A 27,811-nucleotide genomic window follows, 5' to 3' on the forward strand; every position below is an offset into this window, starting at 1 on the left:
TCTGGATCTGTGAGCTAACCACGCACAGTTAATTTGCATATAAGGAATGGAAATGTGTCATTATGAAATACAAGTCCCCTGAAATAAATAAATGTGTCATTATGAAATACAAGTCCCCTGAAATAAATAAATGTGTCATTATTAAATACAAGTCCCCTGAAATATATAAATGTGTATTTAAATGTACATGTATACATATTTATTGCTTCATTTATTTATTTCAGAATTTATTTCATCGGCATATTTATATATATATATACACTGAACAAAAATATAAACGCAACACTTTTGTTTTTGCTCCCATTTTTCATGAGATGAACTCAAAGATCTAAAACATTTTCTACATACACAAAATAACAATTTTTCTCGAATATTGTTCACAAATCTGAAAAAATCTGTGATAGTGAGCACTTCTCCTTTGCCGAGATAATCCATCCCACCTCACAGGTGTGGCATATCATAGACCCTCCAGAAAAACGCGATCCTGCGATCGCAGAACTCACCGCATAATCAGCAAAATGGCGCAGATTTTTAAAAGGCCGCATATTTATCACAAGGCCGCATAATCCCCGCATTTTTCCACACAAAGTTGAGGGGAAAAAAAGTTAACTCGTCTTGACGTGAAGTAGTGATGATGGTGACGTCATCAGCTCGCGCATCACAGAAGGTAAACAACACCGTAGAGTGAACGTGTGGAACTCACACGACGAACATTTCTGCTAAAGACCGGGCAAAGCAGTACCCCGATGTCTTTCACGAAAGTGGGGGGAAACTATTCTGCACCCCGTGCAACTGTGTGTTGGAGCATACGTCTTAGAGAAAGTCGACGGTCACGACCCACTTTGATTCATTCAAACATTCGAAAATGCTTTCTGCTGCTGCGGACAAGAAAGCCAAACAACTCACATTCACCGAGGCATCAACCTCCAAAACGCTTTCGAGGGCTACAAGAAACGAAGTGAGTAGCCTGTGTGTGTGTGTGTGTGTGTGTGTGTGTGTGTGTGTGTGTGTGTGTGTGTGTGTGTGTGTGTGTGTGTGTGCGTGCGTGTGTGCGTGCGTGCGTGCGTGCGCGTGTGCGTGTGTGTGAGAGAGTGTGATTAAAATAGCCCCATTGCTTTTACAATAAATAAACATTGAATGTGTTTAATTGAATAGGAAAGGGGTTTAATGTTAGTGGCAGGTTGTGTGTGAGAGAGAATAAATAAGACAGCCCAATATTTAAAAAAAATCTATTATTTTTTGCAACTTTCCGCATATTTCGCAACTTCCCGCATATTTCGCAACTTCCCGCAATTTCACCGCATAAAATCACATAAAAACCCCGCATGTTTAATCGCATAATCAAGGATTTTCGCCCGCGTTTTTCTGGAGGGTCTAATATCAAGATGCTGATTAGACAGCATGATTATTGCACAGGTGTGCCTTAGGCTGGCCACAATAATAGGCCACTCTGAAACATGCATTTTTGCTTTAATGGGGGGATCTGGGGGGGTCCGAAAACCAGTCAGTATCTGGTGTGAGGATTAGGGTTAGGGTTAGGGTTAGGGTAATGTTGTGAATCGAGTGGCCTGTGTTCATCGTCCATAACATACGCCTGCCCATACCATAACCCCACCACCACCATGGGCCACTCGATTCACAATATTACCCTAACCCTAACCCTAATCCTAACCCTCACACCAGATACTGACTGGTTTTCGGACCCCCCCAATAAAGCAAAAATGCACGTTTCAGAGTGGCCTTTTATTGTGGCCAGCCTAAGGCACACCTGTGCAATAATCATGCTGTCTAATCAGCATCTTGATATGCCACACCTGTGAGGTGGGATGGATAATCTCGGCAAAGGAGAAGTGCTCACTATCACAGACTTTTTCAGATTTGTGAACAATATTTGAGAGAAATTATTATTTATGTAGAAAATGTTTCAGATCTTTGAGTTCATCTCATGAAAAATGGGAGCAAAAACAAAAGTATTGCGTTTATATTTTTGTTCAGTGTATATATATATATATATATATATATATGTATTTATTTAATTATTTATTTAATTTTGGCTTAAATGGCATTCCATACATAATTGACGTAGAGCTGTTGAGGGCAGGACCATTAACCTTTATCTGAAGTCTGCTGCTCTGAGCATGTCAGTTGGAGCGATAACATTGTCGTGTTCCATGACACAGGTGTTTATATTTGAGCTAACGAGGTGTCCAGAGATCAAAGGTTTCCATTGTTCTGAATGAGAGATAAACCTCTTACATGTGAACGTTTGGTGAAAGAACCGTAAGAGATATCTGTGAAATTTCAAAATGTGAAGCATGTCAAGGAAGTTGAGTATCTGAAGTGTACATTTTGTGTACTTGCGGCTTAATAATGTGGCCTTTTTGGCAGTTTAACTAAAGGTGAGCGGCTGCTGCTGTGAGGAAATATCAGCCTGAAATTACAATGGGCTTTAATGGAGGAATGTTGAATGATGAATGTTTTTGTCACTTCAAGAGGCATTTTGTTTAATTATTTTTTGCTTAATTATTTGTCATTTTTCAAGCTACGAGATGTTTTCCTACGTTTGTCATGAAAAATTATGTCTCAGGAATGTAGGGTTTGGGAATGATGGCAGTTTAAAAAAAAAATATGAAGGCATATTTCAAGATTTCCTTCACTCTAGCTGTGACATCACGCACTCCAGTTAATGTTAAAATCTGAAGAAAACCTCTTTAACAAGGTCTGAACAATGTTTAATATCTCTAAAAGTAAGAATCAGGTTTAAAAGTTGTTTTACATGAATAATGTCAGAAAGATGTGTAACATTTTAAAGTTGGAATGAGGTTTCTGAGTGAAAGTATGAATGAACAGTTAGCAGTTGAAGTAGCATGAAGATTATTTGAAGTTGAAGATTTTCTCCATTGACTTCAATGGTTAAAAATGGGATGTATTATGGGATGTATCTTTGGAATTATGAAAGTTATGAATGAGAAAAGTAATAGCCATCGATTCCCGACTGAGCTCAACGTTTTGATGTTTGAACGGAGTTTCTGCGATGTTCACTGCGGGAGGAGAAGAGGGCCAAAATACCGGCGGAATAATACACTTTTTGTGCGTAGAATAACAGTTAGTGGGAATGCTGTTAACAGCATTCCCACTAAATGAATATCAGACTGAAAGAACAACAATACGACATTAATGGCAAAACTGGCAAAGTAAACAAAAAAATGTACTTTCAATATTGATCGAGCTCTAATGATTTGTCAATGCAACTACATCTAATTCTATTAAAATCCTTTTCTTCTACTAAAGCTTAGCAGAGTACAGCATACTGGGTTCTCCCTTTAAGCTTTCTTCAGAAACTGATAAGATGATATTAAATGTCCATTCCTCCAACACATCTTTGAGAAATGGCAGGGAGCCACTGCAGTCACGGGATAAATATGTTTCTATTGTTCCATTCTGAATTAACTAAAGGCAAGACATCCCTAACATAAAGTGTCTCTGTTGTTAGCATGTATGTCTACGACCCCCATTTCAATACTTTGTCAAATCCTTCAAATTGGATGCTTTGTAGACAACATATTAATCTGACTCGCTGACATTATGGTGATTATATGTGTATCTTAAATTGTTGAAGAGATAATTAATAAACATTTTACATGAACACTGTGAATACAGTTAACGAAGAGCAGCACATCGCTTTACAGAAGAGGAAAGACTGACACACAAATCACACATTAACAGGGGGAAGAAAAGCTATTGAGATTTATAAAAAATGTGACAAAATTTGAGTGTCAATAAGTATCAGTTAAAAACAGAGATACAGTGGCATTTGGCAAAGTGACATCAAGCTGGATCAATAAGTGCAGCCAGTTGGATCAAAAATGTGAAAAGTTGACTTATATATACATCGAAAAAAAATGCAACAAAAATATTTGATAAAAGACAAGCGTGTATTTATATAAGAAGTTGTCACTCCATTATGAAAATACTTGCAGATCTGCAAATTAATTCCTGAGAGAACAAAATGAGCCAGGGAGCACAAGAACCTGAGACATTACATTTGTTAGCATTTGTCAAGTTTTTAAGGTTTGCGAAGTGTGTCATAATATTTTGCTGCCCACAGTAATCGGGTGAATTGTATGTCGCTCCTGAAACCGATGCTGGTATCCCAGCAGTACTCTGGAGAGAGAACCTTGCTGGGTTTGTGGAGCAGCATGTACTTGTTCAGATGGCTCTCATCGTGCCACAGAGCCTCCACATTGTTCTGTTTGTCCTCCATGATGCCCTGATAGCAGGCCTCGGTCAACGCTTTCACATTCTTCCACGAACCCCCGAAGATGGCAGCGTGGTAGTAAAAATCCCCAGTTTCCATATACGCCTTGGAGTTTGGGTTGCGGTCGTAAGTGTACAAATATTTTGGAAGGTGGTAGTAGTGGGCATGGAGCAGAGCCACTGAATCCCCAAGAGCCTCTGATCCAAATCTCCCGGTAAATACCTGATCCACATCAAAGCAGAAGACGTGCGTGCAGTGGTGGCGAATATCAGACTCTATCACATCTGATATGCTCTTCATTCGCATCATAGAGACGTCCTGCCACCTGGAGTTCTTCTCCACTTTGATCACCTTCATGCTTCTCAGAGGAGACAACTTGATGTTAGGCACCTTCTCTGGCATGTCCGTAAACACGTAGTAGGTCACGGGCAAACCCACCATAAAGTGTTGCTCGGATGACTTCAGGAACGTGTGTAGGTAAGCATCAAGGTATCTTTTGGAGGAAAAGGAAACAAGTCACATTTCTGTTAGACTCTTATCATTCTACCTCCAGAGGAAACCGAGGTCCATTGATGCGTGCAACAAAATGTTGCAGATCTTCTTTAGTCTGCTGCTGCAAGTAAAAACTATTTGCTTCAATGTGCTGGGTGTTGTGTCTCGTCAGATTTGGTAGTATTATTTCTCTGTTTAGTTTGTCAAGTCCGCGTCTGCTAACCCTTTTTTGTTGTCTGTTTTTTCCTGTTTTACTTTGTTATCTCTTCTCTCATTTCAGGTATTTCGACTCCTACCTTGTCAGCGTGTTCACTGAACTGATTACCTGCCCCGCTCTTATTGTTTGCACATGTAGAGTCCCTTGTGTGTGTATTTATTCTGTGTGTTCCCTGTGCCAAGCGCCAGATCGTTTCGAACCTTGTGATACTTGTCAGCCAGTTTGTTATCTGAGCTACTGTGAATTTAAGTTCGTTTTTTGTAAAGTCATTTTTTGGAGTCCTAGCTCTGCTGGAGTGATTGTTGCCTTCTTATCACCAGCAGTAAAATCCTTTTTTGAATCATCTTTTGTCTGGAGTCGTGCATTTGGGTCCTATCATTTTTGTGTGCTCCAGTCGTAACACTGGGTGGGGCAGTAGTATCTGATCTGGTGACCAGAACCGACCAAACAAACAGTAGCCTATGACTTTATCTGTAACTGCACTACAATTAATTTTAAGACTAGATGCAGCATGTCCACTTCACATGTTTATGAGTACAGTAAAAAATATATTTTCAAAGTTAGCTATAGTAACTATAAGCACTTGGTTTTATGGAGGGTCATTATTTGTTGTGTTTTTTTTGTCATTTTTTTTTACAGTTTACAGCCTGGTTTTTTTTACAGTTTACAGCCTGGTGCTGCCAACTTTTTTTTTTTTTTTTTTTTACAATCTGTCCAACTAGTTAAACATTAATACACTAAAAATACAGTTGGCTGAGCAGGAGGTATTTAGGTTTGACGACAGATTATCTTTAGAGTTATTACTTTATTCATGTGAAACCAACCTGCCCACAGCAAAGACTGTTAGAGCCACAGAGGATCCTCTCATCTTGTGCATCTCATCGTAGAGGCAGGGGTCAAACATCCCTTCCCAGATGATGGCAGCTTTCCAATATGTACAGGTTAGCACATCAGGTCTGGAACTGAAATATAAAACAAATGAATTTTTCTTTAGACAGAATTCCCTTTTATAATACTCTTCTTTACCAACCTGAAGTTTACTACAGGTAAGTTGTGACTCAAACACGTCATTTGCATCTAAATATTTTTAGTAGTATTATTTTATATTTACACTCAATTTAGATTCAGTTCAATTCTGTTGCACCAAAACTGCAATTTCAGGTTAAACGTATAAAATAGCTACCCTTCTGATATGGATTAAGCAAACATTGTTTTATGTGGCTCCATTAATTCAGCCAACATTTATTTATAAATACACCTTTTTCTTAGGAATTATTTAAAAAGGTGAAATACAAAAAACACCTCTTATTTGTTGTTGCTGCTTTGTGTCCAATCAGATGAAACCTGCGGCTTCTCAACATGATAGATAAATGTCTGTGTTGGTCTCAGGACTATCTGTTCAGCCAAATTGTAAACAGGTCTTCTGGTCTTACTGGAGATTGAGGCTGGCGTCCACACTGCTGTCCAGATTCAGCATCTTTGCACTTTCCAAATGGCATTTCTCCATAGGTATGAAGCCTATTAAAAGTCTAAAACAAAAAATAAAAAAACTTGTTCATTATAATGTTAGCATTTAGGCTTACAGTAATTGTTCTTGCATTTAGTGTCCCCTCAATTTAAACACAGACTCACTTTACAGATGGAGGTATTAAGTAGATAGCACAGAGTGTGATGGGAACAAAGAGCAAACATTTAAAAACACTCCTCATCCTCTGAAGATGTCTGCGAAAAAAGAGCCAAACATGTCAGATTAAACAGAAATCTCTGATTCTTAAAATGCAGAAGTGTGTGGCACCGTAGTTTAAACAATAAAGTAGTATTTATTTTGTTCGTTTTTTATTTTAAAGATGTGAAATACCCCATTGTTGAAAAAAGCTGGGGTCAAGGCTCAGTTGAAGGTGATCTCTCTTCTGAAAGAACGTGGCAGTAGCTGATGTTTCAAGAATGAAACGGCACCTGAGAAAAGAAGAGGAAGTATTTTACTTATTGAAACAATTGTCATTGAACCTCATTGGTTCAAATTCGCCCATCTAGGTATGGCAGTGCTTTTCTTTTAAATTTCGAGATAGTGGAGGTGATTAATGTTGGTGTTGATTCCAAAATTATATTTTACAATATAAGATCTCAAAGAATAAGCTATTGAACATTAACACAAGCAGCCATTCAAGAATTTTGCCAAAAATAAAATACACTCACAAATTTGGTAGCATTTTGATTTTATGTATTTTTTTTATTCCCCTATTCTCTGGAAGAGTTTAGTTAGAAAAGACACAAACAGTGGTAGTTATGTTGCGTTTTCCTGGAATTGCCAGTGTAAATAAAAACATATAGGCCTAGCATCCAACAATTATACAAAAACCTCGAAAATATCACTCATAGTATGGAAACACCTTTAAACTGAATTCAGACAAAGAAAGAAATTGTTGACCGGACCAATTGTGCACACAGGATAACAATTAAATTGATATACAAAGGTAACTTACCCGAGAGTCACCGGCATTCATCCATAATTCGTCAAATACTAGCTTTACCAGGTAAGTACCCCACCCTTGATGTTGTCTTAAGACACGATTCGTCTCCCTGTGTTTCAGCTTTGTGTTCTGGGCCAAAATGCAGAGGGGGAGCTTCTTATTCAAAGGTCTTCTCTGACGTTAACAGGAAAACTACCTCCCCCTCTGTTTTTTAGGTGTGTTTTCTACCGACGGATACCACTCCTATACGCTTCTCATTAAGTGTTTACTATGTCTACACCAGGGGTACTCAAACTTTTTATTAAAGGTCCACTTGTGAATGTTATACAAGGTCACTGGTCCGGATAAATGCCAGTAAAGTCCCCCAGAAACGGAGCGGAGCAACGAAACTGAAATGAAGAAGCAGTTTCTTATGGCGAGATATGCATGGGGCTGCCTTGAGGGGGTTTCCTGACATTTCCTTGCAGTAAATTAAAGGGTGTTTCATGTTGTCGTTGCTGTGGACCTTCTTAATCTACCTTCTTTGGGGGGCCCCTTCTGGTCCAAGCACTTGCCTGCCTTGCCTGTCGGCAAACGGTGCCCCTGTATACACACACACATTCAATACATACAGTCTGGTGGCTTGAACTAGTGTGAGAAATGGCACTGTTTGTCTGTAGTAGTCAGGGGCGCCGCCAGGGATTTTGGGCCCCATGAAAAGATATCACATTGGGCCCCACCAGGCACAGGCAACGCCAACCAAGCACAATGCTGTAACCACACCTCCAGACCCAACCGACTAATTTGTGCTTTAAATAACTCTACCTGTACAGGCTTGCATCTATCTTGTAGTCCAATACTAACCGCACAATATTTACTGATACTGAGCGGTGAACATATAACACTGTGCAGACTGCAAATTCTACTGCAACATTCTGCTGCAGTATAATTCACTATTTGATATAACATGAACATTCCTGACAATAGATCTCAATAGTCATCTTTTATGGTGTACATGCCTTTTTAATAACATTTTTGAATGGAACATTCATAAATCAAAATAAATATAACTTAAATATACATGACCTCTTAAATTAAAATAAAGTGAACATTAACACCAATATTATCATTTATAAAATGCTATAACAAAAAAAATAACAACATAAGCAGCAGATTATTTGATTACATATACATGCCAACTACAAAATAAGCGGGTATTAAAGTGTAAATGGACAACAAAACGGAAATGGAAATGAAAAGGCCTGATGGTGGTGCTAAATCAGAGCCTATTACCTGTTCTCAGTCTTTTTCTCATCATGCATCTTGTGTGTAGTGATCCAATGTTGTTACCATAGCCTTGCCCTTTAACAGTTATTACGAGCCCTTGCTCAGCCTTACTCACCAAGAGCCCAGCGCCTAGCCTTCTTACAGGCAAAGTCACTGATCAAGTCCTTGAAGTCCAGCTTTCTAGCCAACTGGCTTTCAATGGACAGCATGCCAAGACTGCAAAGCATTATGGGGGGGGACAGGGCTGCTGAGCCTAAATATGGATATGTTGGTCCTGGCACCAGGGGGAGGGACAACTGATTTATATGAATAGCTGCTAAAAATATACCTGCATTTGTTAAATGTCAGCTAAAAGAGCAGTGAAATGAAAAACCTCTGAATTTTCTGTGAAGATATTAACAGAACTTAATGTCAGCAAAACATCACAATTATTATTTACAATGGACTAAGCTTGGCTAACAGACTAATTTCCACCACTCATGGACCACACCAGGGCAGGAATTTCACGAGGGCCATGGCCCTCCCACTTTGGCCTTGTGCCCTTAAAAATGATATCTGCCATAAGGCCACAGTGGCCTTGATGCCCTCTCTGACTAAGTTTTGTGGTTTAGCAGTCTGCCTCTTTTCTGACACGGCTTCAACACCAGCATATTTTGAAGGAGGAAAAAAAAATCAGCGGTGCGCTTGATTTGAGCCTGGAATGCACCGCTCGGACGGTCTATGATGACAGTTGACATCAGTCTAGGACCTATCTCCGCCCACCCCCTCACGCGTCCGTGTGCGTAGGACGTTCTAGGACCTAGCTAGCAGATTCTCCGCTCAAGAAAAGGCTGAGGTGAGGTATGGTTTTGTGATGATCCTGTTTGCCGTTAAGTTTTTCATTTGTCCAGCTTTAAGTGTAATTTTATGGATAACATTACTATTTCTTGCTCGTATGGTAATGCATAATTATAATATTTTGAAGTGTTTTTGTTACTACTTGGATAAGTTATGTTGCAGTTGTGTTCTTTTTTTATTATTATCTAGTGCTAGGCAGTTAGCGCTGTGTTGTTAGCTGTCAAAGACCTCTGTGCAGACTTATTTGACCACCGGCGATCGCAGACGGAAGTTCAAAGTTTGCTGCTCGTTTATATCGCCCAATTTTCAAAACGGTAATGAAGAGAATGCAGGGCGATTGGCGTTTAAGCCTGCACACTTCAACAATTGAAGATCTACTCCTCATCAAATCCCAGGGTTGTGCTCCTGCTGAATATCAAAGTGATGAAGCTGTGGCAAGATGGTGGGCAGCTGGCATCAACAAAAGGAGACCCAATATTCATCCCTATGGTCAAAGGAACCCCAAAAGTCCAAATCTCCCTGACTCCTCATCATCTCCATCTTCAAGTGACTCAGAATAAGGACGCACCTTGACGTAGGCCCACTACCACAGTCTCACAGTGAGCCAAACATGTCTGTGCTATAAGAATCCTTTGTAGTTTTAATAAAGAATTTGTTTAATTGCAATTTGGTGTCCATTGAATGCTTAATAAATATATATAAAAGTATTGTAAATGCATATACAATCGTAGTCACTTCATATCGTATGTTAAATCATTGTTTTAATTTATGGCCTTGGTGCCCTGGCTTTTGGCCTTTGTGCCCTTAAAAAATTGACAACTCAAAAGGCCAAGTGGCCTTGCCCCTAAAATGACGAAATTCCAGGCCTGGACCACACCCACCTTTTCTTTTGAAAAACTGGGTGAATACTGTCGCCATTTAGAACCTCTCTCTTGTCTTTCTCTCCTTTCTTTTCTTTTTTGAAAGCCTGACTTTGTGAGTCGTTGAGACACCGTACACATGTAAGTACTAGCATCCTTCCTCACATGCTCACACTCTCTGCTGCTAGAAAGAGCAGTGCCGCACAGTGTGTAGAGGCAGGACCAAACCATTACATGTAAATAGAGGGGGGTGTACAGAGGCTTTGGATAATTATCTTTTGGAAGAAAAAAAGTTAAATGAATCGTTAGTTTAGTGAGTACATTATCAATATAACGTTATATTAATGTTAATTATTGCTGATTGATGAAAGGTTACTTAAACATTTTTTCTTAATGTTCTAAAAATGTTTGGGGCCCCTGTCTGTCACGGGCCCTTAGAATCGTCCTAACTTTTCACCCCTTTACGGCGCCCCTGCTGGTAGTCAATGCCTTGAACCTCGGCAAAAAATGCATTAGAAGCATTAGAAAGTCAAGGTAAACTTGCGGTTAACTTGCAGTCTGCAATGTGTGTCACGCTCGCACAAGTAAATATATTGGACTCTTCTCAGAGTCTGAGTTACACGTCCCGCTGTCTCCTGGAGTGACCGCAGACTGCTACGTTTTAACCACACCCCCCTGGCCGAAATGTCCTCAAAATTAAGTCTGAGTTCGAAATATATCTCAAATAATGTATGCATTGTCATTTCCCCACGTAAACATTACAGTCTGCAATGAAATGGTTGTCTCCTGTGTGCTCCACTTCCTCCATGGCACAGTGGTAAACTAACCCAAAGTTTAGGGTCTCTGTAGATAACGAAGAGCAGCACATCGCTTTACTGAAGAGGAAAGACTGACACTCAAATCACACATTAACAGGGGGGAAAAAAGCTATTGAGATTTATAAAAAATACGAGTGTCAATGAGTATCTTTTAAAAACAAGAATACGGTGGCATTTGGCAAGGTGACATACACATAAATAAGCTGAATCAACAAGTGCAGACAGCTTGATCAAAAATGTAAAAAGTTGACTTATATACCAGTTGCGGCCGGCCCATAGGGGCGCTAGGGGCGCCGCCCCACCTCTTCCCACATTAACCTGATAAACCAACCCAGTCTCATGGCATTTCGTGTTCACCAACACGATTTTTAATCTATTGATTCGTGTTCACCAACACGATTTTCTCCTTTTTTTCGTGTTGCACAGCACGATTTTAAAAGCAATGTATTTCTACTGGTAATGTGTTTCGTGCCTGCAGCACGTCTTTTTCTCCGGTCGGGTCGTGGAAGACCGGAAGCTGTGTGGTTCATAAAAACATGTTCTTACTCAATATCAAGCCACAATTATTGCTTTTATTTTAAATCGTATAATTTCGGACTTTTGTTGCCGTCTGTGAGGGAAATAAATGGGGCTCAGAGCCTCAGAATACTGAAATCTGTATTTTTAAATCTTTTTTTCCTTCTAATTTGTTATTCTTTTCAAAATAACACAATGTTATTTACTCACCAATAACACACAATTATCCTTGCTTTTATTTATTGGTTTAATTCCATAATCTCTGGCTTTTTTGGTGTCCGTCAGGAACTGAATTTCAAAATAAAAATAACCGGAAACAGACGTAGGGCTCTAGGAGTTTAGGATGGCCGAAGACACTACACTACCCATAATCCCCAGCTATCGTTTAGGACTACAGTCCCCGTGATTAATCTTCAAGCGCTGGGATTGGATGTTGGAGTGGCAGTGCGCCAAGGTTACGCCGAGCGTCAAACAACTGTTTGAAATGGAACAAAACCACGCCAGACTATGCAAAACTGGAATCGAACGCCCCCCCCAGAACTACACATGCTGGCTATTGTGTTTCGCAAAATGTTCCATGGGACGTCTCTACTGAATTTTCCCCACAATTTTCCCCACAATTTGCCAGTATTAAACACATTGGTGTTATCAAATGTAAAACATATAATTAATCGGGTGAAAATCGCTTGTGTCCATAATGCGCAGCATTAATATATACCCACGTGACAGCTCATTGTTACTTTGTAATTCTACTCCACAATTCAGAGGTTAACCTGATTGCCAAGTGCCAACAATCAGGAGAGATATTTGATAGTTGGTGCTTGAGAAGACTAAACATTTATCTGCAATTGACATGAATGGAAACGAGTAATAAAGTATATTCATTACTCGTTATTCTCTACTAATAGTTAATTAAAGACTGTATAATGGCTATTTTGCACATCCCTTTCAAGATTTCAAGATTTTCAAAGATTATTGACATATCATATACACAACTACGGTGTATGCAATGAATGAAAATCTTGGGTCACAGGTTCCTCAACAGCACATTACAAGACATCTATCAATATGTGTTTGTACCTCCACCATTAAACTGTCATATTCTGCACATTTCTTATACTATCTACATACATAAGAGTATAATTCATATGTATAATATCAGTTAAAATAAGTGCTTCAACATAGTTAACATTGCAGGAAAGCAATATATTAGACGTTAAGTACTTTGTCAGGCTTAATATTTATCTGTAGATACCCCCAAAGTTTTTTTTCTTATTTAAAAGAGGACCTTAATCTAAAGTATTATTTAATGTTAAAATAAAGGTTAATTCGTTTTTCTGTTTTGCACATCCTCCTATTAATATCTTTGTACATCCTGCTCTAAACTGTTTTATTGTAGAGATCACTTACAGTATCTTCTTGATTTTTTATATTCTATATTTCTATCACTGACCTTCTACTTTCCCCCTATGAAAGTATGTACTCTTAATATTTTTTTAATCAAATATAACATAAAAACAATAATTCAATAATGTGCTTTAACCACTAGGCACACAAGGTACACACAGCTATAATAATTTTGTATTATTAGTGTAGGACACTTATGTATGTACAACATCTGAAGATGTGTAGTTTTATTCATGTTTTCACATAATTTTATAGCATATTGCTATACTATTTCAGACTCAGTATTTACATTCTTATATTCAAAGAAAAGTCATTTTATATCAGCTGTGCACCGTGATGGTGTAAATATAACCTATCTACGAATTAGATCAAATATAAAAGTCAGCCGAATTAAGGTTGATACTGCAAGGAGACGTATTGTGTGAAGAGAAATTGAAGATGTTGTTTAATTGTTGATATATTTATGATCCACGTTAAGTATTCAGTTTCGGCGGCATTTCTTCCAGTTTTTCCAAAGGTCTTCTCATCAGGGCTCTATAAATAAAGAACTACGGCAGATCTGTAATATGTAATGCAGCCGAACCGTGTATTACAATGCCGTTATGTGATGACTTTCAAAGAGAAAAGCAAGAACACTCGGAATTAAGTATTCTTTTATTCTTTTAAAATGTTTTCCGGATTTCATATCATATAAACACCAAATCCCAGCATGCATTGCGGCTAAAAACATCCAATCAGCGAGCTTAAACCATAGCTGAGGATCTTGGGTAATCGCTCGAAATGCCTACGTCTGTTTCCGGTTATTTTTATTTTGAAATTCAGTTCCTGAAGGACGCCAACAAAGCCCGAGATTATGGAATTAAACCAATAAATAAAAGCAAGGATGATTGTGTGTTATTGGTGAGTAAATAACAGTGTGTTATTTTGAAAAGAATAACAAATCAGAAGGAAAAAAAGATTTAAAAAATACAGATTTCAGTGTTCTGAGGCTCTGAGCCCCATTTATTTTCCTCACAGACGGAAACAAAAGTCCGAAATTATACGATTTAAAATAAAAGCAATAATTGTAGCTTGATATTGGGTAAGAACATGTTTTTATGAACCACACAGCTTCCGGTCTTCCACGACCCGACCGGAGAAAAAGACGTGCTGCAGGCACGAAACATATTACCAGTAGAAATACATTGCTTTTAAAATCGTGCTGTGCAACACGACAAAAAGGGGGAAATCGTGTTGGTGAACACGAATCAATAGAGACTGGGTTGGATAAACCCCGATGTACAAGGTACACTACTCTTTTTTTTTTCACAACACTGTGTCTCAAGGGATCTTAATATTTAAGAACCTATTAATGTGTTATACCAGATTAACGGGAATAATCTCAGTTAACTGACGATACAAACCATTTTTACCAAAACAAAACACAAGTGTCATAAGAAGCATCTAAATTACCCCTGAGCGAAGAATGCTAACCATTTACTGCACCGATAATCACTCCTAGCTCCCTTATTACTTATCCTAGGTGCACATCCAACACATCCTTTATGATCGCAAGGAGACACAGAATCTAATCTTTAAGTAACTAACGCGTTACTGTTCACAGTAACGCGTTTGGGGAGTAAGTAGTAACTGAGTTACTTTTGAAATGAAGTAACTAGTAATGGTAACTAGTTACTGGTTTTCAGTAACTAGCACAACACTGCTGATAAATCACATGTTTCCTGACTGGCCGCAGCGTGTATCATTACCCTCTCTCGTCTGGGCGCGAGAGGAGCCCTCAACCAGTGCAGCAGCAGCCACTAGCAGCTGACTGTTGCTATCTGTAAACTATGCCTCCGAAACATAATTTCGGCCAATCAGCGTCGTCAAATCTGATGATCACCGGGCGCCAATGTCAGCGCCCGGTGCAGGGTTATGGCTAGAAAGAATCCATCTTGTGTAAAACTCTCGCAAGAGTTTGCGAGTCACGTGGCTGAATGTTTACGTTTGACAGGCAGCCTTTCAGTTACGATCGTTAACATCAGTGGGCCACAGAAAATGATGGTGAGAAGCTAAACTATCTATTAATTATGTAAATTACAGGGAGTGTGATTGTAACTGTGTGTGTGACTAGCTGGATGCAAACAGGTAAACACTGTCTTTTGTTACCCATGCTTGCTCTTTAAACAGCCGGGGACAGATACTATGTGCCCGTGATAAATAAATAAACACACACACACACACACACACACACACACACACACACACACACACACACACACACACACACACACACACACACACACACACACACACACACACACACACACACACACACACACACACACACACACACACACACACACACACACACACACACACACACACACACACACACACACACACACACACACACACACACACACACTATTGTATACAGATGTAGCGATTCATTTCAGACAGTTTGAAACGCGAGGGCCGTGATTGGTACGTGATCTGCCCTCGCTCAAGGGAAAACCTCCAGCTTGACTTGAGACCGCCCCCGTGATAGATAAATGTAATTATAATGAAGCCAGCTGCAATGGATCATTGATCCACCAGGGGGTGCAGTGGGGTTCCACACTGGAGCTCATGTGAAATAAAGTCAGATACAGTACGCTGGATGTACAGCGGAACTTTGTTAAGATCCATATGTCAAGGATATCATACTCTGTGCTAAATAAGAGACATGTAATCATTTACAAAACATCACCATGTTGTTATTAAACAAAATAATGTTGTTTAGTCGAAAAAAACAAACGGGAGGAAATGCAGCCCGGCTCTCGATTTTTAATCCTAATTTAATCATCATCTTCACCACGATCATTTATGTTTATGTTCGCCGAATTGACATGAAATCACTGACACATATGAATATACTGTATTCAACTTCATTAAAACGTTATTAACGTGCCTAAACTCAGTAATTCACTAAAAATATTTATATTTCAATGGAGCCTCGTCGGCAGATCAGGATCCCAACGCGCAGCGGAGGGATCTTGGTCTGCATGACGGATGTTTTTCCCCATAAGGAACAAGTCGCTGCAAATTATCCCGCTTATTACATGGCCACATTCTCAACAAAGTAACGACATGACTCCCAATATTAATTTAAATGCTTTTATGGATTTATAATTTTTTTTTATTGATTTAAAAAATAGTTGTATGTATTGATTTAAATTGACATGCATCCGCTAAGAAACATAGTCCGTTGTTACCGTTTTTTAAACAGTGTGAATGAAACGGCAGCTCTCTCCCCCCTCCCCCCCTGATCTTTCTTCTCCAGCAGCTAAATTAAGTGTAGGTTACTCTGAGTGACCATAGACTGTATGTGACAAGCTTACAGTTAGTGACGTAACAACACCATAAAAGCTGGTGGGTTGAAAGCAATACGGGAGGTAAAAATAACTACAATAATTGTGATTTATTTATTGTGGCTTTTATGTTTTTAGGTATAAAATGTAATGTAATTCAGGCTTATAGTTCATCCTTCTCTAAAAACCTTCAACAATGACAATATTCATAGTAATTTAATAAATCCTTCCAACACACATCTTCGGATGTAACAACAATAACCTTATGAATAGTAACATAGCTGAACATGGTATTGCATATTTAGCTTTGAGTGTTACTGACCTGAGATGTTTTTATTACATGAATTAAGGTGACTGAGGCTTTGGGATGCAAACTCATCTGTATGAAAAAGGTGACAAGGATCCAAGCCCCCGGCTCCCCCACCCCACGGAATATCGGCTTTAAAATGAGGAATAACAGAGGATTTCAGCAGTCAGAACAACTAAAGCAGCAGTGTTAATAATAACAGAAACGCCAAAGAGTCACATCTAATAGAAATATATAAAAGCATTTATTTTAATTGTGTTGCAGTCAGTTTATAATTTTGGCAGCACTGTTGAGCATTTTGAAAATGTATTTTCATGCCTCTGTTCAAGGCTTAGTCTTTCTATCTTTATAGCCACATGGTGTAAAGTAACTAAGTTCATAGACTCAACAAGTACTATACTTGGGCACAATTTTGAGATACTTGTACTTTATTTAAGTATTTCAATGTTTTGCTACTTTGTTCTTCTACTCCACTACAGTTCAGAGGTACATGGTGTACTTCTACTCCACTCCATTTATTTAATACCTTTAGTTATTTTACAGATGTGGATGAATGATGTGAAATATAATCAAGTGTTAAATCAGACTTTAGTTCCACCTGGAGTAAATCCACAAGCTACCCTGCAGTATACAAAGTCATTCAAACTAGCTGCACCTTTACCAGCTTTGAGAACACTTTCATGATCCATCATTATAAAACATATCATGTATATTATTGTATATATATATATTTACTTATACCACCTCTGTTTATAGCCTATGAAAAAAACAATTAGAAATAGAAGGCTAAAGCTAACGTAAGCAGATAGTGACAATGTATGCTAGCTAGCTAGCTAAACGATTCCTTAAATAATATTGCCACAGAAAAACTTTTCAGTACACATCACGCTCTGCCGCTCCGACAGGGAGCTCTGCTCTGAACACCTGAACGGCCCGTTCTAACAGCTGTTCACCAGCGGTCCCGTCTGTGCCACAGTGACTCTGGACGCGCAGTTAATATTAACGAACGCACCCGTAGGTAATGTAGCTGCTGAAGCTAGACCATCATCTCGGAGCAGCAGAGCCTTATTATACATCCATGAGCAGAGCCGACAGGCAGGAAGACTCGAGCACACAGCTCGCACTTCATTATAATATATAAAAAAAGAACACCATGCGTGTCATGATGGCACATAACAGCTCACGCCGCAGATTACTCCGGGTCCCAGACCCCTCCATTCCCCAAAAATATTTGTATTGCAGATCTACATGAAATGCCATGAAATCCCTGACAAATATGAATATACTGTATTCAACTTCATTAAAACGTTATTAACGTGCCTAAACTCAGTAATTCACTAAAAATATTTATATTTTAATGGAGCCTCGTCGGCAGATCAGGATCCCAAAGCGTAGCGGAGGGATCTTGATCTTGAAAAATAGTCCGTTTTTATCGTTTTTTAAACAGTCTGAATGAAACGGCAGCTCTCAGCTGTGTATTTACACAACTAATGGCCCATCAACCACAGCTCTCTCCCCCCCACCCCCTGATCTTTCTTCTCCAGCAGCTAAATTAACTGTAGGTTACTCTGAGTGACAAGCTTACAGTAGACACAACACTGTCATTGCAATTGACCCTCAGTTAGTTGACTTTTATGTTCAACTGCTAAATTCGTTACTGATAAAAAAGGGCTTCTACTGTACCTAATTACCTTAACACTAGAACCGCCAGAGGTTTTTGTATAGGCCTACCTAAAACCGTCAAATCCCGCCATTAGGATGCAATTTTTAACAACATAGGGTGCTACATAACACATTTTCAGGAAAAGTCACGAACCGGGAGACTTTAATATTTAATTGAAAAAAAGTTACAATGCACACACACAAGACACATCACACAAATTGACCCGATTGGTGGTTCTAGTGTTAAATAAACTAACTAATTAATGAAACTAGTTCAATACGCATTATATTTATTCTGATCATTCTTTATGAGCGCAGAAATAGTCTTAAAATCAGATCTGTTTTTTAAATGAAATCTGACGGCAGGCAGTTAGCTCTGATCACCTATGATAAATGCGCCGCACCTAATCGCTGGCCATTCAGCTACAGAGCTCCCTCTATACAAATCAAACTGTAGACGGTGTGAAAGCACCTATTGTTTTAAATAATGGTCGGAATGTGACCAGAATGACCGTGGGACAGCACATTCTAAACTAAAATGTTCAATCAATAAAGACATCTTATCTTATCTTAATAATATCTTCATATTAATAATAATAATAATAAATCATACAGTATGTGTCCGAAAGGGAGCAGGAGGAAGCAAACACAAAAATATACAACAAATATACTGCATATTAAAGCAAACGATTGTAAAGGTAAAAGTATGAGCATAACAAATAAAGAAGTGTAATGTAAACATTTACATTATTATTATGATTATTTAATATATAAAGACTATATGTTATTGAATTACAAGATTAGATATACTTTAGTATAGTATCTAAAATATTGATGTGTTCAAATGCTTTTCAAAACACAACTGAAAGTCCATGAAACTTGTCTTTCTGTATTTGTGAATGAAGCGCCGTCTCCTGGTTAAAACCTGAAATTGAAAATCTGGCAACGCCCTCTTGGAAAATAGTGGGAGGGCTTAACATTCCTCTATACTGGTCTTAGGCAGGTCGTAGGCAGGAAGCTGTAAGCTGGAGTCTGAAATGAAGTGCTACATCTGTATAGTTGAGTTTTGACAGCATCCATCAAACTAGATTTGTTGCCTTAATGGTCTGTTTTCTAATATTTCTGTGTTTCTGAACCATGTCTGTGTCTGCATATAATGTTCGTATTTAGTCTCCTGATTTTAAATGAGAATTCAATCATTTGAGTGTTCCCAAACAACCGGTGTTCTGCAGTTTGTGTAGGCCTACTGTACTGTTGCACAGTTTACTGTATAAACTATGTCCAGGACAAGGTATTTGGAAGTTTTGGAAGATTCATAGCTAACCACACTGAAGATTATGGAGATATTGATCAGCCTTCTCATATCTCTAACATCACCAGAAGTCATAATTTAAGGGGTCATTTCTCAAAATGTTCCCCGTGTGGTTTATTCACCATTACAATAGCCCAGTGGTTCTCAAAGTGGGGGGCGGGCCCCCCCTGGGGGGCGCAGAGGCATGACAGGGGGGGCGCGAGAGACCGCGGGAGGAAAAAAAGGTGGAACTAATGTTTTGATGTAAGTTCCCGGCGGAACAATTAACAAACGTTGTTCAAGCAGTGTGTACATGTGGTTGTTGATTTTCTTCAATAAAACGCTGTTCAGGTGCACAGGATGGAGAAATATCTGACAGGGACGAAAAGAAAAACATGCAATGCTTCTGAAACAAACGAGACAAAGAGCCCAGCTGACGGTAATAAACCAAAAACCAAGTTAAGAAAATATGATGACGCCTATCTTGCTCTAGGGTTTACGGTGAATGTGGCGGGAGATGAGGAGCGACCAGTTTGTGTTTTATGTCTGAGAACTCTGGCAGCTGACAGTATGAAACCCAACAAATTAAAAAGACACTTGGAGACATCACACCCCAGCCACGTTAACAAGCCACTCAAGTTTTTTCAGAGGAAACTCGGCGAATACCGTCAGCGGGAACATACTTTTGTAAAAACTGCAACAGTGAACAGCAAAGCACTTTCAGCATCCTACAAAGTTGCATACAGAATTGCACAGTGCAAGAAGCCACACACCATAGCAGAGGAGCTCATACTCCCCGCAGCTTTAGATATGGTGTCAACAATGCTTGATGAGAAAAGCGCAGAAAAATTAAAGGCCATCCCTCTTTCCAATGACACAGTTGCAAGACGTATAAGCGACATTTCTGATGATCTTGAAAAACAACTAATCGAAAAAATGAAAGACAAACGTTTCGCCATACAAATGGATGAGGCTACCGACAGCAATAAAGACTGCTTGTTTATTGCTTATGTTCGCTTTGTCACGTCTGAGTCACTATATGAGGAGTTACTGTTTTGCAAGTATGTCCAAAGCAGAGCGACAGCTGATGAGCTCTTCAAACTTATTGACTGTTACCTGACAGAAAATGGGCTGAAATGGGAAAACTGTGTGGGCGTTTGCACGGATGGCGCACAGACCATGGCAGGAAATAAAAAGGGATTGCAGGCACTAATCAAGCGTGCCTCGCCAAATGCGCAAAGGACGCACTGCGTAATACACAGGGAAGCGCTCGCATCCAGGCAGATGAGCCCTGAACTGAACGAGGTGATGACTGATACTGTTGGTGCGGTCAATTTCATAAAAACTAGACCCCTGAAAGCGCGGCTGTTCTCTGCATTGTGTGAGGAGATGGGTGCGCAACATACAGCTGTGCTGTTTCACAGCGAGGCCAGGTGGTTATCCCGTGGGAAAGTGCTGTCGCGCGTCTACGAGCTCAGAGAGGAAATCCGGATGTTTTTGGAGGAGGAGAAAATGTATGAGGCTGCGAGCAAATTCGGTGATGAACACTTTCTGATGAAACTGGCCTATCTCAGCGATATCTTTGGAAAGCTGAATGAATTAAATATTCAGCTCCAAGGCAGAGACAAGCACCTGGCTCACCTGGCAGATAAGATCAGCGCATTCACTCGTAAGCTCGAGATGTGGGGCAGGCGACTTGATCAGGGAAACACAGAGTGCTTTGAGAATCTGACTGAATTTGCTGAAACAAGTGATTCTGGAGCAAACACCATGATTCCATGTCTTCAGGAGCATATCTCTTCCCTGAGAGGATACTTTCAAAAGTACTTCCCAAACAACAGCGCACAGTATGACTGGGTGAGAGATCCTTTTAACGCAGCAGCACCTGCTGATTTCAGCTCTGCTGAAGAGGAACAGTTCATCGAGATGACGTCAGACTCCACCCTGAGGATGCGGTTTACAGCTCAGACACTGACTGAATTCTGGCTGTGTGTGGAGAGGGAGCATCCACTCATTGGACAGAGGGCTGTGGGAATTCTGCTTCCTTTCGCCACATCTTATCTCTGTGAGATAGGCTTTTCAGCTGTTGCCACACTGAAAACAAAGTACAGAGCTAGGCTCCACATTGAGCCTGACCTGCGAGTGGCCGTATCAAGCCTGCAACCCCGTTTTGAGATGATGTGCAGTGAAAAACAGGCTCATTGCAGCCACTAATACACTAACTCTCACAAACTGCCTCACAACACTTGTCCAATATCTGCATTTGTTCTTTTTTCCTACACATTTAACTCAATTGTTTTTGTTCTTGCAAAGTGAACGAATCATTCATTTTGATGTCACAAAAGTGATTTGCTAAATAGTTATTTGCACAACAGAAAAGGGAAAGGAATGTTCATGTTAAAAAGTAATGTTTATGATTTTGATATCAAAGTGGTTTGCTAAAGTTAGTTATTTGCACAACATACATAGTGAAATGAATGTTCATGTTAAAAAGTAATGTTCATGATTTTGATATCAAAGTGGTTTGCTAAAGTTAGTTATTTGCACAACATACATGACTAAGAGAAGTGAAGTGAATGTTCATGTTAAGAAAAGAAATTAAGAAAGGAATGTTGATGATAAAAAACTAATGTTAATTTTGATGTTACAAAAGGTGGTGTGTAGTGCAGTGTTAAATATTATTTGCACAACAGTTGTTATTTGCACAACCGAAATGACTAAAACACGTGAGACGAATGTTCTTTTTTTGATGCTGTATCAATAAAGTTAAAAACAGCCTATTTTGTCACCAGTTTGTCGGGGTGGGGGGGCCTGAAAAATGTTCTTCCTCAAAAGGGGGGCCTGACAGAAAAAGTTTGAGAACCACTGCAATAGCCCCACCTAAAATCCTTTCCACCAGCCGCCACTGTTATATACATCTCGAGAAAAAAATTACCCTAACCCTTGATATCCAGATAAAAGAAAAGCGTGTATTTATATAAGAAGTTGTCACTCCATTATGAAAATACTTGCAGATCTGCAAATTAATTCCTGAGAGAACAAAATGAGCCAGGGAGCACAAGAACCTGAGACATTACATTTGTTAGCATTTGTCAAGTTTTTAAGGTTTGCGAAGTGTGTCATAATATTTTGCTGCCCACAGTAATCGGGTGACTTGTATGTCGCTCCTGAAACCGATGCTGGTATCCCAGCAGTACTCTGGAGAGAGAACCTTGCTGGGTTTGTGGAGCAGCATGTACTTGTTCAGATGGCTCTCATCGTGCCACAGAGCCTCCACATTGTTCTGTTTGTCCTCCATGATGCCCTGATAGCAGGCCTCGGTCAACGCTTTCACATTCTTCCACGAACCCCCGAAGATGGCCGCGTGGTAGTAAAAATCCCCAGTTTCCATATACGCCTTTGAGTTTGGGTTGCGGTCGTAAGTGTACAAATGCTTTGGAAGGTGGTAGTAGTGGGCGTGGAGCAGAGCCACTGAATCCCCAAGAGCCTCTGATCCAAATCTCCCGGTAAATACCTGATCCACATCAAAGCAGAAGACTTGCGTGCAGTGGTGGCGAATATCAGACTCTATCACATCTGATATGCTCTTCATTCGCATCATAGAGACGTCCTGCCACCTGGAGTTCTTCTCCACTTTGATCACCTTCATGCTTCTGAGAGGAGACAACTTGATGTTAGGCACCTTCTCTGGCATGTCCGTAAACACGTAGTAGGTCACGGGCAAACCCACCATAAAGTGTTGCTCGGATGACTTCAGGAACGTGTGTAGGTAAGCATCAAGGTATCTTTTGGAGGAAAAGGAAACAAGTCACATTTCTGTTAGACTCTTATCATTCTACCTCCAGAGGAAACCGAGGTCCATTGATGCGTGCAACAAAATGTTGCAGATCCTCTTTAGTCTGCTGCTGCAAGTAAAAACTATTTGCTGCAATGTGCTGGGTGTTGTGTCTCGTCAGATTTGGTAGTATTATTTCTCTGTTTAGTTTGTCAAGTCCGCGTCTGCTAACCCTTTTTTGTTGTCTGTTTTTTCCTGTTTTACTTTGTTATCTCTTCTCTCATTTCAGGTATTTCGACTCCTACCTTGTCAGTGTGTTCACTGACCTGATTACCTGCCCCGCTCTTATTGTTTGCACATGTAAAGTCCCTTGTGTGTGTATTTATTCTGTGTGTTCCCTGTGCCAAGTGCCAGATCGTTTCGAACCTTGTGATACTTGTCAGCCAGTTTGTTATCTGAGCTACTGAGAATTTAAGTTCGTTTTTTGTAAAGTCATTTTTTGGAGTCCTAGCTCTGCTGGAGTGATTGTTGCCTTCTTATCACCAGCAGTAAAATCCCTTTTTGAATCATCTTTTGTCTGGAGTCGTGCATTTGGGTCCTATCATTTTTGTGTGCTCCAGTCGTAACACTGGGTGGGGCAGTAGTATCTGATCTGGTGACCAGAACCGACCAAACAAACAGTAGCCTATGACTTTATCTGTAACTGCACTACAATTAATTTTAAGACTAGATGCAGCATGTCCACTTCACATGTTTATGAGTACAGTAAAAAATATATTTTCAAAGTTAGCTATAGTAACTATAAGCACTTGGTTTTATGGAGGGTCATTATTTGTTGTGTTTTTTTTGTCATTTCTTTTTACAGTTTACAGCCTGGTTTTTTTACAGTTTACAGCCTGGTGCTGCCAACTTTTTCTTTTTCTTTTTTTTTACAATCTGTCCAACTAGTTAAACATTAATACACTAAAAATACAGTTGGCTGAGCAGGAGGTATTTAGGTTTGACGACAGATTATCTTTAGAGTTATTACTTTATTCATGTGAAAACCAACCTGCCCACAGCAAAGACTGTTAGAGCCACAGAGGATCCTTTCATCTTGTGCATCTCGTCGTAGAGGCGGGGGTCAACCATCCCTTCCCAGATGATGGCAGCTTTCCAATATGTACAGGTTAGCACATCAGGTCTGGAACTGAAATATAAAACAAATGTATTTTTTTTAGACTGAATTCCCTTTTATAATTCTCTTCTTTACCAACCTGAAGCTTACTACAGGTAAGTTGTGACTCAAACACGTCATATGCATCTAAACATTTTTAGTAGTATTATTTTATATTTACGCTCAACTTAGATTCAGTTCAATTCTGTTGCACCAAAACTGCAATTTCAGGTTAAACGTATAAAATAGCTACCCTTCTGATATGGATGAAGCAAAAATTGTTTTATATGGCTCCATTAATTCAGCCAACATTTACTTATAAATACACCTTTTTCTTAAGAATTATTTAAAAAGGTGAAATACAAAAAACACCACTTATTTGTTGTTGCTGCTTTATGTCCAATCAGATGAAACCTGCGGCTTCTCAACATGATAGATAAATGTCTGTGTTGGTCTCAGGACTATCTGTTAAGCCAAATTGTAAACAGGTCTTCTGGTCTTACTGGAGATTGAGGCTGGCGTCCACACTGCTGTCCAGATTCAGCATCTTTGCACTTTCCAAATGGCATTTCTCCATAGGTATGAAGCCTATTAAAAGTCTAAAATAAAAAATAAAAAAACTTGTTCATTAAGTAATGTTAGCATTTAGGCTTACAGTAATTGTTCTTGCATTTAGTGTCCCCTCAATTTAAACACAGACTCACTTTACAGATGGAGGTATTAAGTAGATAGCACAGAGTGTGATGGGAACAAAGAGCACACATTTAAAAACACTCCTCATCCTCTGAAGATGTCTTTGAAAAAAGAGCCAAAGATGTCAGATTAAACAGAAATCTCTGATTCTTAAAATGCAGAAGTGTGTGGCACCGTAGTTTAAACAATAAAGTAGTATTTATTTTGTTCGTTTTTTATTTTAAAGATGTGAAATACCCCATTGTTGAAAAACGCTGGGGTCAAGGCTCAGTTGAAGGTGATCTCTCTTCTGAAAGAACGTGGCAGTAGCTGATGTTTCAAGAATGAAACGGCACCTGAGAAAAGAAGAGGAAGTATTTTACTTATTGAAACAATTCTCCTTGAACCTCATTGGTTCAAATTCGCCTATCTAGGTATGGCAGTGCTTTTCTTTTAACTTTCGAGATAGTGGAGGTGATTAGTGTTGGTGTTGATTCCAAAAGTATATTTTACAATATACGATCTCAAAGAATAAGCTATTGAACATTAACACAAGCAGCCATTCAAGAAGTTTGCCAAAAATAAAATACACTCATAAATTTGGTAACATTTTGATTTTATGTTTTTTTTTTATTCCCCTATTCTCTGGAAGAGTTTAGTTAGAAAAGACACAAACAGTGGTAGTTATGTTGCGTTTTCCTGGAATTGCCAGTGTAAATAAAAACATATAGGCCTAGCATCCAACAATTACACAAAAACCTCGAAAATATCACTCATAGTATGGAAACACCTTTAAACTGAATTCAGACAAAGAAAGACTTTGTTGACCGGACCAATTGTGCACACAGGATAACAATTAAATTGATATACAAAGGTAACTTACCCGAGAGTCACCGGCATTCATCCATAATTCGTCAAATACTAGCTTTACCAGGTAAGTACCCCACCCTTGATGTTGTCTTAAGACACGATTCGTCTCCCTGTGTTTCAGCTTTGTGTTCTGGGCCAAAATGCAGAGGGGGAGCTTCTTATTCAAAGGTCTTCTCTGACATTAAAAGGAAAACTACCTCCCCCTCTGTTTTTCAGGTGTTTTTTCTACCGACGGATACCACTCCTATACGCTTCTCATTAAGTGTTTACTATGTCTACACCAGGGGTACTCAAACTTTTTTATTAAAGGTCCACTTGTGAATGTTATACAAGGTCACTGGTCCGGATAAATGCCAGTAAAGTCCCCCAGAAATGGAGCGGAGCAACGAAACTGAAATGAAGAAGCAGTTTCTTATGGCGCGATATGCATGGGGCCGCCTTGAGGGGGTTTCCTGACGTTTCCTTGCAGTAAATTAAAGGGTGTTTCATGTTGTCGTTGCTGTGGACCTTCTTAATCTACCTTCTTTGGGGGCCCCCTTCTGGTCCAAGCACTTGCCTGCCTTGCCTGTCGGCAAACGGTGCCCCTGTATACACACACACATTCAATACATACAGTCTGGTGGCTTGAACTAGTGTGAGAAATGGCGCTGTTTGTCTGTAGTCAACGCCTTGAACCTCGGCAAAAAAGGCATTAGAAGCATTAGAAAGTCAAGGTAAACTTGCGGTTAACTTGCAGTCTGCAATGTGTGTCACGCTCGCGCTCACAAGTAAATATATTGGACTCTTCTCAGAGTCTGAGTTAAACGTCCCGCTGCCTCCTGGAGTGACCGCAGACTGCTACGTTTTAACCACACACCCCAGGCCGAAATGTCCTTAAAATTAAGTCTGAGTTCGAAATATATTTCAAATATTGTATGCGTTGTCCTTTCCCCACGTAAACATAACAGTCTGCAATGAAATGGTTGTCTCCTGTGTGCTCCACTTCCTCCATGGCACAGTGGTAAACTAACTCTTTAGCAGTGGCCGCCAACCAGTCGATCGCGATCGACCGGTCGATCGTGAGTGTGGTGCGGGTAGATCGCGGACCGTTAACAAAAAAAGTAACAAAATAAATAAAAATAAAATAAAAATAATAATGTTTGAAAAATACGTTTTTAGATGTAAACCTATCATCCACCACCCCGTTAGCAGGTGCCACTTGATTGACATATATTTGAGACACCTCAATAATATAATACATTAACCGTGCTTTACGTGAACCTCATCAAGAGTCATGACACAAGAGAGGACGGCAGGACTGCAATTTCCCGTGTTCAGTGAATGCAACAGAGGCAAGTCACCAGACCAATCAGAGAGTTGCATGGAAATACACGTGTGCTTGTGTCATTCAAGCTCGGCTCTGTGTGTGTGTGGCAATAGCGCATTTAGTGAGGGAGAGAGAGAGGGACCGGTGCTAGCGGGGACCGTGATGTTAGCATCTGGTTAGCTAGCTGCACTAACGGACTTAAAGAGCTGTCTCCACAACAAGCTGGAGGACAGTCCTCCCCTGTCAGACTGAGGGGCTCAGGTGAGCTAAACGGACTCTCTGAGTGTTTAGAACGGTT

The 27,811-nt window shown here is 39.6% G+C and overlaps 2 protein-coding genes across 7 annotated transcripts; one reads left to right on the plus strand and one right to left on the minus strand.

Moving 5' to 3' along the window:
- Window positions 1-3,732: 3,732 nt before the first annotated feature.
- LOC307041034 (N-acetyllactosaminide alpha-1,3-galactosyltransferase-like) lies at window positions 3,733-27,125 on the minus strand. 6 transcript variants are annotated; one of them, XM_079684339.1, is made up of 6 exons: window positions 24,561-24,668; window positions 6,826-6,923; window positions 6,600-6,689; window positions 6,401-6,496; window positions 5,792-5,929; window positions 3,733-4,751 (listed from the first exon to the last, which is right to left on the minus strand). In XM_079684339.1, exons 2-6 carry the CDS (start codon window positions 6,828-6,830, stop codon window positions 4,067-4,069), a joined length of 1,014 nt encoding a protein of 337 aa, XP_079540465.1. In that variant the 5' UTR covers window positions 6,831-6,923; window positions 24,561-24,668; the 3' UTR covers window positions 3,733-4,066. The 6 variants fall into 6 exon arrangements, with proteins under 6 accessions (XP_079540465.1, XP_079540466.1, XP_079540464.1 ...); XM_079684340.1 differs by lacking the exon at window positions 24,561-24,668 and adding an exon at window positions 8,711-11,704; XM_079684338.1 differs by lacking the exon at window positions 24,561-24,668 and adding an exon at window positions 7,451-8,704.
- On the plus strand, window positions 20,671-21,948 carry LOC307038895 (zinc finger BED domain-containing protein 5-like; the record flags this gene model as incomplete). Its single annotated transcript, XM_079680569.1, has 1 exon — window positions 20,671-21,948. One exon carries the CDS (start codon window positions 20,671-20,673, stop codon window positions 21,946-21,948), a length of 1,278 nt encoding a protein of 425 aa, XP_079536695.1.
- Window positions 27,126-27,811: the final 686 nt, after the last annotated feature.

Source organism: Notothenia rossii (assembly GCF_949606895.1).
Source record: "Notothenia rossii genome assembly, chromosome: 5".
Taxonomy (NCBI): domain Eukaryota; kingdom Metazoa; phylum Chordata; class Actinopteri; order Perciformes; family Nototheniidae; genus Notothenia; species Notothenia rossii.